At 42.8% G+C, this 16,885-nt stretch overlaps 1 protein-coding gene across 1 annotated transcript; it reads right to left on the reverse strand.

Annotated features, from left to right (window-relative positions):
- Nucleotides 1–1,121: 1,121 nt before the first annotated feature.
- On the reverse strand, nucleotides 1,122–8,536 carry LGALSL (galectin like). The gene is made up of 5 exons (XM_074332060.2): nucleotides 8,038–8,536; nucleotides 7,180–7,251; nucleotides 6,951–7,039; nucleotides 6,105–6,282; nucleotides 1,122–4,211 (listed from the first exon to the last, which is right to left on the reverse strand). Exons 1-5 carry the CDS (start codon nucleotides 8,440–8,442, stop codon nucleotides 4,068–4,070), a joined length of 888 nt encoding a protein of 295 aa, XP_074188161.2. The 5' UTR covers nucleotides 8,443–8,536; the 3' UTR covers nucleotides 1,122–4,067.
- Nucleotides 8,537–16,885: the final 8,349 nt, after the last annotated feature.

Below are 16,885 nucleotides of genomic sequence, written 5' to 3' on the forward strand. Positions count from 1 at the left end.
GGAAGGTAAGAGCAAAAATTATTTTTTGTGCCTCCATTAATGTCATATGCCCTAAGGGACCTTCCTAGCTATGGGGGGGTGGGGGGTGGGGGTGGGGGGGGGAGGGGCACGGGAAGCTCTCCTAACTGCCCAACAGCCTCAGCAAATTGTCTCCCCTTTAACCGGACTCTCTCTGCCTGTACTTAACTGCAAAAGCTGTGACAGAGACCAGCCTCACAGCTTTGCGTCCTTAAAAAACTAAAAAAAATAAAATAAAAATAAAGGAATTAATAAAACCAATTAAGGTATAAGTAGGACCCTAGATCCAGCATGGGAGTTCATATTTCTCTGCCCACCACCCATAACTGAAACTAGGCAAACTTCTGTAAGACAGTTTTACTTGTAGGCAGAACAGCCAAGGGATCAAGTGTCCTTCCTAATCATTCAAACCACAGGAAAGAGAAGGCAAAGGAAATGCAATATTTCTCTTGTGTATAGTGTGCTAAAACTGAATTTTATGATTTATTAAGAACCCACTGCATCCTTAACAGATGAAAGGATAAAGAAACTGGTAGACCTATACAACATAGAAATACTTAGTAATACTAAGGAAGAACGATTGATACACACATGAATCTCAAATGCATCATGCAAATGGAAAAAGACAACCTCAAAAGATGACATACTGTAGAATCCTCTTTGTGACATCCAGAAAAACGACAGGGAATGGGGAATGGATCTTTGGCTACCTGATTAGGGTTAGGAGTAGGGGACAAGTTTAATTACAAGGATGTATGTAGCACAAGTGAATTCTTTGGGGTGATGGAACAGTTCTGTACCCTGATTGAGTTGGTAGTTACATGAACCTATGCATGTGTAAAAATTCAGAACTGTATTGCCCAACACCAGTGAATTTATTGTCTGTGAATCATATTTGAAAATAACCCATTGCATACATAACATAAACTCATTAGGTCTCTGAGGGCCCTGAGACAATTTCCTTCCTTTGATCAGTTTATCACATAGGAACACGTGGTCTTCAAGTATGAGTGTGAAAGTCAGGGAACACTGCTGTACCATAAGGTCTATGCTAAGGACATTGTACCTGGTGCCAAATTTAGCATGCTATCAACTGGAAACCATTTTGTAGAAAATTCCTTTATTATAGTGCAAATAACTTTCAGCAGTGACATAATAATGTAAGAACACATTTAGCACATTTTACACCACGCAGTCAATAAGAAAGTGTTTCTTTGAAAATATCCCATCAGAGGAACATTATTTCTACATTAATGCCAGAAAATGCCAAAGCTGTTTGTCTCAAGGCAAGAGCTTCCTCCCTCTTTTGGATATTTTCTTTTCAAGACAAATGAAAGGATTTGCCATTTTAACAAATCACCATCAATTCTAAGAGTGATCTGTTAGGGTGTTTTGAACGGGGGTTGGCGAGATTTGAGATGGGGTTTCAAATTTAAAAAAATAATAATTTTAAGACAATTCTGGGATAGCCCAGGAAGTAGAAGTCACTTCTGTTAACTTTTAAGGAGATATACACACTCACTCCAATTTTGATGCAGAAATGGACGGATTGTCTAAAGCTGCTTTTTATTCCACCAGAACCTGATTGTTAGTTACACTCCTCGGTTTTGGTCACATTGCAAAATGAGGGCTCTGGTTAGAAATCACTCCTTACATACCCAAATGCTTTCCTGTGAAGCTTTCAATTGCACTTTCCATCCTGAATTCCCACCTTAGACCTCACAAGCCAATGAGAGGATATGAACATTGTTTCCAGTTTACAGCTAATGATCAGTACAGCTAGATTAGGTCCCTGCTGATTTAGCTATATCTGAATCAGACCAGCACGTCATTTAGCTGAAGTCCAATAGGCTTAACCAAGAGGTTCCCACTGGCCTTGCAGAGAAAGGAAGGGTTAACAGTGTGTCTTTACACTAAGCTGCCTAAGGGCTTGGCTGCTAACCAGTCTGCTGATAGGTAGAGTACAGTGTCAATTCCAATCAGTTACACTCCCACCTCCTCTAGTTTCTGCTGAATTATGCAGTGCATGGGAATGGATGGCCACCCAAAGGAAACCTCCACTGGGAGTCTTCCACCACAAGTAGAATCAAAACCCCTATAAACAGTATATTTCAGGGTGCCCTCTGTCTTTCTACAAACATTCCTCCTCAAAATGTAGTGGCTTTACAAGTCACGAGAAGTTAATCACAGGCTTGAAAATACCTGGAGCCACAGAAGAGCCCTCTTCACGGAATATGGCTGATTAAGTCAGCTGGTCCGTAAAGCTTTTCAATGCTCAGCCAGTCTTGTTGGGTAAAGTATCTTCTTATATAACACAATGGAACTGTGCTAAACAGTTTCAAAGTTGAGAAGAATCCAAATATATCACCTATAAAAAATTCACAATTTTAGTTTGCCTCTTCTTAGACTTTGGTACTGAAACACTATCTACATTCTTGACACGTGAATATGACGTGGTCACTTCAGTGCCTCTGCATGTTGTATAAAAAAACTCAAAAGCAAAGCAGGACAAGGACATGTCATAACAAGACACAGTATGCTGTACAAACAAAACCTAAATTATAGATAAATACACCCCTACCTCAGCACCCCTTCCCCTCCAACCCACACTTCCTGACCAAAGCAATGCCAAGAGTCCTTCTCTCTAGGGCCAGTGCAATCTGGGGAGTCCAGCACCCAGAACTCCGACCATCCTGGGCCCTGTGGTCACATTTAGTGCAGGGAAACGCCGACAGCTTAATTGGAAGCATTCGCACTATTGGCTGGACTCAAAGACCTGGAGTTCTGGGCGTTAACCTTTCAGATAAACTAACGGATCATTTCCTAATCTGCAGCCCATCTTATCCTAGTTTCTCAGCAGAGCCCACAAAGTAGGAAGCATCCTCTACTCTGAAGCTGCAAAGGCGTTGCTTACGGATACTGGTGAGGGTCACATAATTAAAGTGATACATGAGCTAATAGCTTACATTGATGTAAATTATTTGCAAGTAAGTTATTTGGGGCTATTTGCTTCTGCTTTACACGACACTCCAGAATCATTTTCATATTATACTCTTAACAGTTTATATAATAGTCATTTAAAAATTGTCTATGCAATCACCTCGTATGTTGTCAATTAAATAGCAACTTAATGAGCTTTTATGTAAATCTAGGGAAAAGTAGCTAGTCAGTCTTACGGAAGCCAATACTGTGCTAATTCACAGCAAGGAGAAAAAACAATGTAAATAGAATTTTACGTAACTCTCAATAACTTGATAAGCAGTTTTTTATCGAAATGTTGCAAAGCCTTCCCAAAAGCACTTACAGTAATTTATATCAAGAGACCCTAAGATTAAGGGCCTGGAGGATATAATTCAATTCTTTAAGGTAGAAATTCCTCTGTTTCATAATTGTAATATGTACTTTTCCCCCTCGGGACTAAGACATTTGTACATTCAAAGTTCATAACTTGCTGTTCTTGAGACATTAATCATTGTCTAATACATATGTTGAGTATAAATAAATATGAGAAAGCTTTAAAAATTTGAATTAACATTATGCTGTGCAAAAAATTCCCCCAAAACAAAAAACAATCAAACAAACCTTGAACAACCTACATTCTATGTAAATACCCTGACTAAAATGTTGGTTGTGCTCCGCAATTCCACTTCAGTGCAGAAATGAGTTGATGTCGGCGTACCGTCTCTTGTTGCTGCTGTTTTTAGCACTTTTGTTTCTAAAGATCACCTTGCTTTGAAAAGATGAAGAGCTTGCTACCAAATCACAAATCATCACAAATCCATTTCCGTTTAGTCTGAATAAAATCCAGCATAAATGTATTACTTTGTTCTAGGAATAATGGCTCGGTGTCTGTTCCGACAGCTTCCTAAGGGCAAACCACAGTTGAAGTTGTCATTTTGGGTTTAAACTACACAGAGAGAAGAGACAGTGAAGCCTGCCTTTTGTTTTCTTTTTAAGTCTCCAGATCTTGTTAAGACACTTCTTCCAGACTCACAGTCAGATAGTTGTGGCACCTGGTCCTATATGAAATAAAGGTGGTTTAAACAACATCAGCCAAGCTTAGTGATCTGGAGGTCCCCATTTATCTTTATGGTGTCAATTGCAGATAATGTTTGAATGCGGTGGTAAAAATCAAAAAGTTGATGTCCATCCACAAACACTCTGAAACGTGGGTGTTCACAAAGAATTTCCACCTGGGAGAAATCAAAGTAATAATCTTAGTTCACAATTTCAACGAACCTTGTGGGGGAAAACAAACAAACTTCATTTTAGAGAAAGAAAGGCAATATCTTCATTGGTTGTCACATGTTGGAGTGCATTGGAATCATACAGAAGGCTTGTTAGAACATAAACACTGTGCTCCGCCCCCAAATGTTTCAATTTAGTAGGTCTAGGGTCAGGTCTAGGAATCTGCATTTCCACCAAGTTCCAAGGTTATGCTGCTGTTGCTGGAACAAGGAACACACTTTGTGAATCACTGTTCTACACTATTCAATATTCTTTAAAGATTTAAAATTGCTTATGCTTTAACATTTCTCCCTTCACCTTGCACTCCAGAAAGTGATGTCAAGTAGCCTAGATTTGTTTATATGGCATTTAATGCCTCCCCTTTCATCCCCTGAACAATTCTATGCCACCGTCAGAGCAGCCCCTCACAAAACAGAACTGGTACCCATGAGTAGCATGTAATAATAGTCTAGACACTAAAACCTGTTAAACATTAAAGCAGAGAGAAGGTTACACAGTAATTACCATTGGACCAAGGATGTGTAATTAACAAGGCTTTCTTAGGCTAAACAGAAATATCTTATGGTAAAAGCTTTTTCTTCTTCTTTTCCTTAGTAATTCACCATAGAGATTAATCACTGGTTCTGTGCTATGTATTCATTAAAAGCATTGGTATTCACCACATAAGGAGAGATTCCATGTGTGATATTAGTTACATTTCATTTCATATTATTACTAAAATTATCACCAAGAAGGGTCGGCTTCATTTCAATTTTGTTGTTGAGGAGCATTATATTCCTCTTGGCAGTCAGAAGCTCTGATTACTCACATTCACGAGCTATGCATTAAGATTCATAATTAAGAAACTGTCACTGTCAAGAGGAGCCTAAGGGGCCATTAGAATCCTAAAGAAGGAGGGCTGGGGTAATGGGTAGGGATGCTTTTCTTAATTCCATCACTGATGTGAAAAGTCATGGATTCTTTTCCCCCCAGAATGTAAGATGGGAAGAAAAATAATTACTCTTCATAAGGCACTTGTAAATATCTAGATGAAGAGCAACAGGTAAAGGGTAGTTCTGTTTTATTAGGTGTGTATGCAAGGCGGAGCTGAGTTGCCATTATTGTGATTTTTGTGAACAAGTTGTAATGTAGACAACTTTATTACCAGGTCTGACATTTTAGTATATCTTTTCCTAACACATTACTGACTTGCATCTAGTATTTGGCATTGCCCTTCATAGAGGAAAGTGCTGCTAATGCTGCTTAATTGGATGGGAAGTTTGGGCTATGCTTCCTGCCCTATAGACAGTGGGGAGCAAATCTATACTCATTCAGGCCCAAGGGAAGGAATCAGTCACACAGTAGACTTACCCCAGAGAGGGAAATAATGACATGGCCAGCACTCATTAGCAAAGGGAACAAGAGAAAATGAAAAAACGATAATCACTACATTCTTTAAAAGGTCATACCTAATAAGGGTTAGTTCTACCTAAAGGTTGAGCAAAATATGAGGAAAATTCATATTTATAAATCAATCAGATATTCTGGGACAGGTATCTATTATATACCTAGTACTATGTTGAGTACTGCATAGAAAAATATTCTTAACAATCTGGACATGTAAATATGGATTTATTTACTAAATATATCTGCTAAATAGAGCCAAGAGCTACCATGGCAAGTATTAATTCATATCAGCAAACACAGCGCTTTTGATCTTTTTTTGTTTTTTTTACCACCGAGTGACAAATTTCCTGGACATGCAAAAATTCTGGCTGCTTCAAGTGTTCTTGGCACACTAGAGGAGTAGAACATCATCACCCTGCCAGGGTTAGAGCTGAAACACTCGAGGTACTCACCCTGAACGGCTGTTCTGGGATGAATGGAAAGTAAGGGATTGCTGATTGTTCTTCACCCTTTTGACCAGACACGCATGAATTTCTGAGGAGCTGCCGCTCTGAGAACACAGCTTTGAGTTCAATTGCCACATCGGCTGGAGGATCTTCTGACTCACCACAGGTCAAGCTGATGGCAAAGCTGATAAAAGAATTGTCTCATTTATTCAGGGTTGGATATAACAACACTTAATAAAGACCCAGGCTCCCGCATTTCCTCCTTCTTCTCAGGGTTTGTCTCCTTTTAATGGGATACGGCTCTTTACACAGGAGGTGAAACTATGTATGGAGAAGTAGAATTACAATCAAACTAGTTAGTTTTGTCACCCCAGAGATATTCTGGTGGAGTTGAAAATGACTAACATTAGGGATTTCAGATACTCCAAACCACCCAAACATCTGTGTCTTAATCCATTTCAGAATTCTCAAAAACAACCACAGAAATTGACCGGGGGAAATAATATCCTGTAAAGTTTAGTTCTCATTTATACTGATAGTTCTTGTTCCAAGCACCATGTTTAAAAACCATTAAAAAAAAAAAAAAATCCTTTGGCCTCCTGAAGGGTCAAAGAGAAAATGATGTGGGCCTATATTTATAATCTCTGATATAAATAGCTGTCTGGAGAAATGATGGCTGGGATTCATACACATTCTTTTCATGGGAACATGGTACTTTCTTGGCACTTTCAACTAGCAACACTGGCCACAGGGAGAGGAAGAGGAGTGAGCAGGCCCAGTAAACAGGAGTGAGCAGGCGCTTGCCACTGCCTGACAGGTTTTGGGGTGAGGAGGACTCTGCCTCTGCTTTACCTCTCAGGGTTGAGGTGAACGATGCCCATCACTAACACCTTCTTGCCTGGTCTCATGCCACCTTTAATATGCCCACAAAATGGAACTATCTGCAAAGGATGAGAGGAGAAACAGGAAGTTTACAGCCTGTAAGGGAAGAGCCAAACCCTCAGATTCTGAGGACCTGACCCACTAGAAAATGCAGTTAGAAAGGAAGAGGGTGCAGGCAGACACAGACAAAATCAGTTACCAGTCGTGGGAAGTACAAGTCGTCTTGAACTGGAGAGCCCAAGGAGTTGTTTAAATGTCCATCATCTAGTTTCTAAAAATAGAAGCACACAGATTGGTTTTCCAAAGGCTCTTATTTTGGGGGTGCGGTGGAGGGTAAGGAAGGGAGCCGGTAAGAATCTACACAAATCTGGCGAAATCCAGCAGAATACAGGCAGTGTCTGCAGATGCTGCCGCCTCCCAGTCCAAAAACCTCTGGAACAAAACCCGTCCTTTGTACCCGGGAGCTAAGCCTCTGAAGATCCCTCGACTCGTCAGATCTAGATCAAAATCAAGGTCGAGACACACCGGGGAGCCAGAGCCCCGCGACATAGGAGGGCAGGCCCCTCTCCGACCGTAAACGCTTCTGGACCCGCTGTCACCCAGGCCTGTCCTCCGGGACGTGGCTGAAGTGGAGCGGCCGCGCTCAACTTCTCTCGGGAGCCGCCGGCGCGGACCCATTTCCAAGGGGGAATCCCCGGGACGTCTAGGGTGGACGCGAGGCGCGCGCCCCAACACACGCACCCTCACACGTGCAACGTGCACACACCGGGCCGGGGGCCGCACAGCACGGAGTGGGCTCTCGGTCACCCCCACCCCGCCGTCCGCCCCAAACACCGTCCCTCGGGCCAGCGGCCCCCCCACCCCGGGGCACCCGCCTCCCTCCCACCCCCCAGCCGGCCGTGCACAGCGGCTCCTGCTAACAGGTACCCGGCGCCTTCCCACGCGGGGGCGCAGGGCTGGGCCTCAGCTCCTCTCCACCGCAGCTCAGCTGGAGCAGGCGGCACGGCGTGCGGGACGGCGGGAAGGGGGCGCCTCCCGTGCACCCCGCCACACTCACCACTACGGCATCACTGTCGGCCACCGATCCCGCCATCTTCTTGCACAGCACGGCGGGGTGCCCTGCTGGCCGCCCGTCCGCGGGGGACGTGGGACGCGGCGCGCGGGCGGTGATCCCGGGGCGGTCCTGCGCGGGTCGGGAGCGCGGGTCCGAGAATGGCTCGGGCGCGCACACACGCGCGGGCACGCGCGCGCGCACGCCTGGGGCCCCGGCGCCAACCGGGCTGGCAGGCCCAGGAGGAGGGGGAGGGGAGAGGGAGGCGGCGCTGGCCGTGAGGTCGGAGGTGGCTGCAGCTGCCCGGACCGCGGCTGCGGAGTCCGTGCTGCTTTCTGCCTCAGGGTGCGGTTGTTGCCACCCGAAGAAGAAAGGTGGCAAGGGCCGCACTGAGCCGGCCCTGGGCGGCATTTAAAGGCCGCCGGGGCCCGGCTCGGGAACCGGGAACAGGGCGGAGACCCGGCGGGGCTGCCGCGGCTTGCTCAGCTTGCCCTGCCCCTCGGCCATTGGACGGTGGAAGGAGACTGGGGCGGGAGGAACGGGCCCGGCCGGGTCGGGGCGTGCGTGAGGGCGAGGGCCTTGCAGGACCTCCTCGGAGTGAGGGTGGGTGGGGCTGGGGAATAGGGAAGTGAGGGGGCATGCCAGGTGACAGGTGCTTGTGACATCCCTGTCCCTCCCTTCCAGCCAACCCCCTTCCTTCTCGGGCTAAGGCCTGGGACAGGTAGGATGGTACAGTCCCAAGTCAAAGGAAGACTGGGGGTGGAGGTGGTATTCCAGAACTCGAGATTTCTTTCAGAGAATTCCAAAAAAATGGGAGGAAACAGTCTTTCTGCTGTCTGGGGTAGAAAGATAATGAAAGGTCTCTGGGCTTGCATAAGTCAATATTTGGCCCAAAAGCCAGAGGCAGAGAGGATTCCCGGCAGGAACTTTTATATCCCAGGAGATTAGATACAGCCAGGCGTCTCTCCCCTGTGGAACCATGGGCAAGCCTGGGGGTCCCCGGAGGCTCTTGCAGGCAGGGGTCCGGCTAAGTCTTACCAAATTGAACTGGGCATAGCCACTGTCCTCAAAGAGTCTCCATTGGACCCTGTTTTTCTACAAGACATCTGCCCAGTTGTCTTGTAAGTTTGTCACTGAAAATCTCCAGATATCCTTTGTGGAGTAATTCCCAGGGGAGTGCACCTCTCTTTATTCCAAGGCACAAATTGCTTTATGGCATTTTCCACATTAAGATGATTATGCAGCTTCTCAGATAAAGCTGTATCAACATACCCTCTATTAGGTGACATCTTGGCTTAAAAATTCCATTATGTGAATCACCAGGGTGTTTTACACTAATAAGCAGAGAGCACGTGTGACCTACTGCAATTCTAGAGGGGCCCGCAGAGGCTCCCTTCCAGCCACTGTTGCTGGAAGTCACTGCAGCTTTTGTGTCTTAGCTTTCCCTTTATGGACCAGAGCTAATTGTGTTAATCTCAGTTGAGTAGGGAGAATTACCTGCACACTCCCTGTAAGCCACAGTCATTTGTGTGTCTCTGAGTTAGACACTGAAGTGCTGCACAATTGTGGCTCACATTTTCTCACATTTTGTTTACCAATCTTAGGTCAAAATCACACATTACTGATTATTTTAAAGTATTAGGCATCTATAGGAAACTGTTGATATTTTGAAAGTGCACTTTGGTATACTTCAATTTCTGAGTCTGGTACAGGGGAAACCCATTGAAGTTGTCATTAGCTAAGCTAACTAAGAGTGACATGATACATCATGGTGAGTAAAGAGCCTGTGCCCTCAGTTCAAATCCTGGCTCTACCATTGACTGGCTGATCTTGGACAAATTACTAAACTTCTCTGTGCCTCAGTTTCTTCATCTGTGAAACAGGAGGGCAATGGTGATGACAATAATGTCTGTCTCGTGTTATTGGGAAGATTAAGTAGATTGGTTCCTGTACCTTCCTTAGAATGGTACCTGGCCCATAGCAAGCACTTATTCTACAAAAATACTGAGTGCCTGCCATATACCAGATAGTAGGGATCCAGTATGGATTTTGTTGTTGTGCTTACATTATAGGAGGGAAGTGTAGTCAATAAACACATATATGTCAGCTGGCAAAAGTGTTAGAAAAAATAATAAGTAAAGTGTGAGAGAGAGAGAGATAGGAGGTGGGGTATAGGGTGGTCAAGGGAGGCCACCTATAGAAAAGTGATGTTTGAGAAGACCCCTCAATGGAGGGAGGGAGTCATTTGGAAATCTGGAAGAAGTTGCTGGCAGAGGGAAGGAAGTCCAAGGGCAAAGTCCCCAGGGTGAAGTTCATGTTGTGTGCAGCGAGGGTGCAGCAACTGAAGATACAAGTAATTAGAAATGGAATAGACCACGTGAGGATTGACATTTATTTAGGAGACATGGAAGGACACTGGACGTTTCTGAGCCAAGGAATGACATAGTTTGCCTTCTGTTGTAGATGCATCCCTCTGGTTACTATATGGAGTAGCCATTGTGAGGACGGTAGGGTGTAGGGGGCTGCGCAGAAGCAGGGCTTAGGAGGCGCCTGCACCAGTCCAAGCAAGATATAATGGTGGCTTTGGCACAGTGGAAGTGGTGAAGAGGTGAGAAGCCGTGGGGCCTTGCTAAGTCCTAGCTGTTGTCCTTAGGTAGCTTTGAGAGTCCATATCGACTTCTAAGCCTCAGTTTCCTCACTGCAAAATTAAAGGGTTGGGTTCTTTCATCATTCCTTCTTCGCTCTTAGAAAATTCTTCTGGTTCCTGAAAAGCTGTGTAAGTAGCATCTCAATTTAAATGGGTTTGAGAGTAGGTGCTGCTGAATAAAAATAATCTTGGGTTGAGTCTTTTGATAAGCGGTTTTGTGGGGGTGAAGAATAACCCTTTGATTTATTTTGTAAGTGGAGTTGAAGATATTTGGATTGCGGGAGATGAGTTTTTTACATTTGGGGAATGTAAAGAATAGGAAAGTACTGAACCTGCCCACAACACTGCAGCAGGGAAAATTGCCTTTTATTCCAAAAATGCTTGATTCCTTCTCAATCAATATATAGAATGATTCATTTTGAATATGGAGAGCAGGGAGAAAGCCTAAATGAGATTTTTGTTATAACTACAGCTGAGCAGTGTCAAACTACCCCTTACAGGGAAAAGTCATTAGCAAATTAATGAATTCTAGAACTTAAAAACATTTTATTTTTCAGTTGTATAGTGAAGGATAGACAAACTTTGCTCTGTGCTTTGATTACAAGCATTTGCTTGTGTCTAAAACTGAGATTCTGATTCTTATGAAATGCAACAGTGATATTTCATGATGAATTGCGTTACTACTGGAAACTAGTAAAAGTGAAAAAAAAAAAGGAGGGAGCAGTCAAACAGATGATTAGCATCAAAAAGGGATATAAAGAGGTCTTGGAAGATAGATTTTGCTAAATGATCTACCCAGATGAAAAACAGTAGATCAGTTTCTTTTTTTCCTTCCCATTTAATATGTTTTATTCAAAGGTTTACATGCAGAATTTCTCATATTGGGAGGAGAATACAGCTTTGACATCAATTCAGCAGCCATTTTATGAGTATGGCTATGTGCTGTGATACCTTGGACCAAAAAGAGATATTTGAAAATGCATGAGTCTTGTCCTCGTGGGAGTCTGGTCCTCGAGGAGCTTACAGCTTTCTCTGGGGACCAAGGCAAAATGCAGTGGTGGGTAAGATAATAAAGACCTCAGACCTATAGCCTGAGCACTGGGAGTTGGGGAGATTCACTCCATTCGGAGGATTAAGGCAGCTCTCGGGAGGAGATGGCTTATCTCTGACCACATGCATAGTAGCAACTTCCATCGTCCCACACAAGCAAGTCTTCAAAGACTGCATTGTAGTTATATTCATGGTCTGCATTCTTTTTTTCTTAATTTATTAAATTTATTGGGGGATAATATTGGTTAGTAAAATTATATAGGTTTCAAGTGTACTTTTCAATGATATATCATCTATATATTGCATTGTGTGTTCACTACCCGTGGTCAGTTCTTCTTCCATCACCATATATTTGACCCCCTTTTGCCTCTTTTACCAACCTTCCTCGTCTCTTACCCTCTGGTAACCACTAAACTGTTTTCTGTGTCTAGAGTTTTTGTTTCTTTGTTTGTTTATCTTGTTCCTTTGTTGCTTTCAGTTTCATATCCCACATGTGAGTGAAGTCATATGGTTCTTGACTTTTTCTGGCTGATTTATTTCACTTAGCATGATAATCTCAAGATCCATCCACGTTGTCCCAAATGACAGTATTTCATCTTTTCTTATGGCTGAGCAATATTCCATTGTGTATATATTGCCACATCTTCTTTATCCAATCATCTATCGAAGGGCACTTTGGTTGTTTCTGTGTCTTGGCCACCATGAATAATGCTACAATGAACATTGGGGTAGGTACATCTTTATGGATAAATGTTTTCAGATTTTTTGGGTAGCTACCCAGAAGAGGAATTGCTGGGTCATATGGTAATTCTATTCTTAATTTTTTGAGGAAACTCCATACTGTTTTCCGTAGTGGCTGTACTAATTTACATTCCCACCAGCGATGTATGAAGGTTCCTTTTTCTACGCTTGTTATTATTTGTCTTGTTGATGATAGCCATGCTAGCAGGTGTGAGGTGGTATCTCCTTCTGGTTTTGATTGGCAGTTCCCTAATAAATAGTGAAGTTGAGCATGTTTTCATGTATCTTTTGGCTGTTTGTGTGTCTTCTTGGGAGAAGTGTCTGTTCAGGTCCTCTGCACATTTTTTAATGGGATTGTTTGTTTTGTTTTTGTTATTGAGTTGTACGAGTTGTTTATATATTCTGATATTAGCCCCTTATCAGAGGCATTGTTTGCAAATACTTTCTCCCATTCAGTTGGTCCCTCTCTGTTTTGTTGATAGTTTCTTTTGCTTCACAGAAGCTTTTTAGTTTGATATAGTCCCATTCATTTATTTTTGCTTTTACTTCCCTTGCCTTTGAGGTCACATTCATAAAATCCTCTCTGAACCCAAGGCCTGTAAGTTGAGTACCTATGCTTTCTTCTATGCAGTTTATTATTTTAGGTCTTATGTTTAGGTCTTTGATCCATTTTGAGTTAATTTTGGTACATGATGACAGATAGCAGTCTAGTTTCATTCTTTTGCACGTGGCTTACTAATTTTTCCAGCACCATTTATTGAGGCTTTCTTTTCTCCTTTGTAGGAGTATGTTTTTGGCTCCTTTGTCGAAAATTATCTGCCATGTACATGTGGGTTTATTTCTGGGTTTTTAATTCTATTCCATTGGTCTGTGTGTCTGTTTTTCTGCCAATACCATGCTGTTTTGATTACTGTTGTTTTGTAGTACAAATTGGAGTCAGGAAGTGTGATACCTCTAGCCTTGTTCTTTTTCCTTAGGATTGCTTTGGCTATTTGAGGTCTTTTGTGATTCCATACAAATCCAGTGATTTTTTTTGGTTCTATTTCTTGAAAAAATGCCGTTGGGATTTTGATGGGTATTGCATTAAATCTGTATATTGCTTTGGGTAACGTGGACATTTTAACTATGTTGAGTCTTCCAATTTATGAACATGGAATATCTTTCCATTTCTTTGTGTCTTCTTCAATTTCTTTTAATAATGTCTTATACAGTTTTCGGTGTATAGGTCCTTCACATCCTTTGTTAAGTTTATTCCTAAGTATTCTATTCTTTTTGTTGCAATTGCAAAAGGAACTTTTGTTTTTTTCATTTCTTTTTCTGAAATTTCATTATTAGTATATAGGAATGCAGTGGATATTTGTACATTGATTTTGCATTCTGCAACTTTAGTGTGTTCATTTATTGTTTCTAATAGTTTTTTGGTGGAGTCTTCAGCGTTTTCTATATAGGGAATCATGTCATCTGCAAAAAGTGACAATTTAACTTCTTCATTTCCAAGTTGGATGCAGGGCCTGAATTCTAAATCCACTCCTCTCTGTGATCTGGCAACCAGTCTTTAGGGCCTCGTTCCTAAAGACTGCCTTTGCTCTCCTGCCCTGGTCCACGTAGACATGTGCCTCCTTCCCTGGTACTCTCAACTGCCTTCTTAGGCTTCCACTCACTGGGCCCTGATCCCCTAGGCCTGCCCTTCAGACACTTGTTTTCTATTTGTGTATCTACACCTTGGCTAGGGGAGGGTTTCTCACCATAGCACTATTGACATTTTAGGCTGGGAAATTCTTTGATGTGGGGGGGGGGCTGTCCTATACATTTAGGATATTGAACACTGGATGCCAGTAGCATCCCCCCTCCCAGTTGTGCCAACCAAAAATGTCCTCAGACACTGACAAATGTCCTGACTGACAAATGTCCTGGGGTGGGGGTTGGGGGGAAGGGGGCAAAATTGTCCCCAGTTGAGAACCAGTTATCTAGAGGGTGCTTTAAGATTCCTATTATTCATGTTCATATATATATATTAGATCCAATCTAATCTAGAGTAGAAAGTTGCACTTCAGAAACACCTTCCATTTTTATTTGGTAAGTCATCGCTTCCTGGCACGACAGGAGCACTTCACAAACGGGTCCACAAAGAGCCCTAACACGACGGAGGACCTGTGAGGGCTCCGACGGATGTAATGTCTTTGTAATATTGAGAAATCTGTGTGAATTTTGCATTCTGTTCCACAATATTCCATGTTTATTTTTGATATAATGTTCTCTGTAGTCCCGTACGTACAGTAAAAAGCAAGCATCCCAAATGTTTACCTTCTTTCTCCCGTGGCTTGATTCTCTCTCTCCCCAACCCAGACCCTAAAGGGTGGTTGCAGTCCACTTTGAGGAAGAAGACACTGCACAGTTTTATGGGTCAGTCAGGCTTTCAACTCTCCATAATTGTTTTTGTCAGGCCACTCTCTGCTCATAATAAATACTCATGTAGGCAGCAAATTATACAAACTCAGCACTCTTTTGTTTACCTGGTTAGGTAGGAAGGCAAACATTTATCAAGCTATTTTTCTATCTTTCAATACATGATTAAAGTTCATAATTATTTTGAGAACTCTGGTCACGGTTATCAAATAATTATGTTAGACACACACACTAATTTGAGTTGAGCAAAGTAATTAGGGGACAACCATAAAACTTGGCAGTCAATGCCAGTTCCTAACATTTCATTATTTTCGGTTTATTTATGAGGAAACTAGAGCCAGCCTCCTGCTTGTGTTTTAATTAGTGCAGGAAGGATTGATTTCAGAAAACCTCCACGCTAAAGTGTAATGAGCCCATTGCCAGGAGGAATTCAAGACTTCAAAGGTCCATGCTGCTTCCTGCCCCCAGAGATGTCACTGTGGGCCTTTTCACCTGTCTGAGATGTCACAAGAGTACACTCCACCCTCTGGAGAGAGTCAAGCCTGTGAAAGGTAACAAGAGCCCTGGATGACGGGGAAGCAGAAAGCGTTCTGCCCAGGGAGACAGAAAGAACACTGCTTCCAGCCTTCTGAATGGGCAGCATGAATGAAAGATACTTGAAGATTTTTCCCAGCAGGACTCTGTGCATCTACTGAGAGCCAAGGGCATGCTTCTGCGTCTTCTCTCCAGCCTCACCTTTTGGCAATTACAAGAGGCGGATCTGTTCTTCTGCCAGTCTTTACCAATCAGGAATGTGACAAGCCTGTGTGGCGGTGCCCTGGGACTAATTTCACTCTTCTCATTATTCTGGATGTTTCTGTTTTCATTTGCTCATTGACAGTCCTCCTTTTTATTGCCTCTGTGATTTTATTTTCTGGTTGTCAAGTGGCATAAAGGGTTTCTTAGTTTTGTAGTTGCATGGCAACTTGCTGGGTGGAGGGAGACCAAAATTCAGATCTAGCAGTCATTTGGAAATCCTGACTAATGGGGAGGAAAACTCAGAAGGCATGCTGCCAGGTGGTCACTTGATTTTCAGAGGAACCGTGTTTAGGTGGCACAGATTTCTGGACTTCTTAAAAGGTGAACTGCACAGAGTAGGGATTCGTATGGCACAGCTTCTGAACAAACCGCCAGCCAGGAGACACCTAGAAATTTAAACTTGGCATCAAACTTGACTAACCAAGGTGATTCAGAGAAAACAGACTTCACTTATTTATTCGATAACTATTTGTTGATCTGGGCTCCATTTTAGTTGCCATTATGATCCTTGCTCACCTCCTTAAAAAAAACCACACACACACACACACACACACACACACACACACTCCTACTTAAAATACTTGTCGTCCTTTTCAATATGTTTCTTAAGGATATCTCTACTCTCCTCATATTATAGATTCCTCCCCTGCACATTGCCTCTTCCATCTGGTGATGTTCAGAATGGGTCTAAGAGCTCCCCCAGCAACATGGCAATGTAGCCCAGAAAATAAAAGTGAAAAGTTTTGAATTCAGAGGCTAATTCCATTCTACCACCAATCAGATAACATGTTTTCTATCTCAATTTAGTTTATCTGGTACGTGTTGATATTAGGCCTAAATTGTTCAAGTGATTAATTTATCCCATCGAGAAAGATTAAGTGAAGAGTTGAAGAAATATTTTAAATTGCAAAAGAAGTTCAGATTGTCAGTCTACATTGATTGGTGATTACATTTCATTCGTTCAAAACTTTGGCCTTGGTTGGCTCAGTGCTGCTCCCAAACCTATAAATTAGTTGGAATTCTATACATTCAGGAGGGGCAAGACTTTTCAAGATTGCCTGGTGTGTATGTGTATGTGAAGGCAGGGTGGAATGGGGAGGGAGGGAAATTTTCAGCTTTTCTTCAAAGGCAGTCCTCATTTTAATTACCAGGAATAAACAAAAGTAACTTGGGAAGAGGAAACAAAGTACGTAGCTGTTTGTGCTTTTTTTT

This window comes from Rhinolophus sinicus, chromosome 2, assembly GCF_057876585.1.
Source record: "Rhinolophus sinicus isolate RSI-liver-muscle chromosome 2, RSI-T2T, whole genome shotgun sequence".
Taxonomy (NCBI): domain Eukaryota; kingdom Metazoa; phylum Chordata; class Mammalia; order Chiroptera; family Rhinolophidae; genus Rhinolophus; species Rhinolophus sinicus.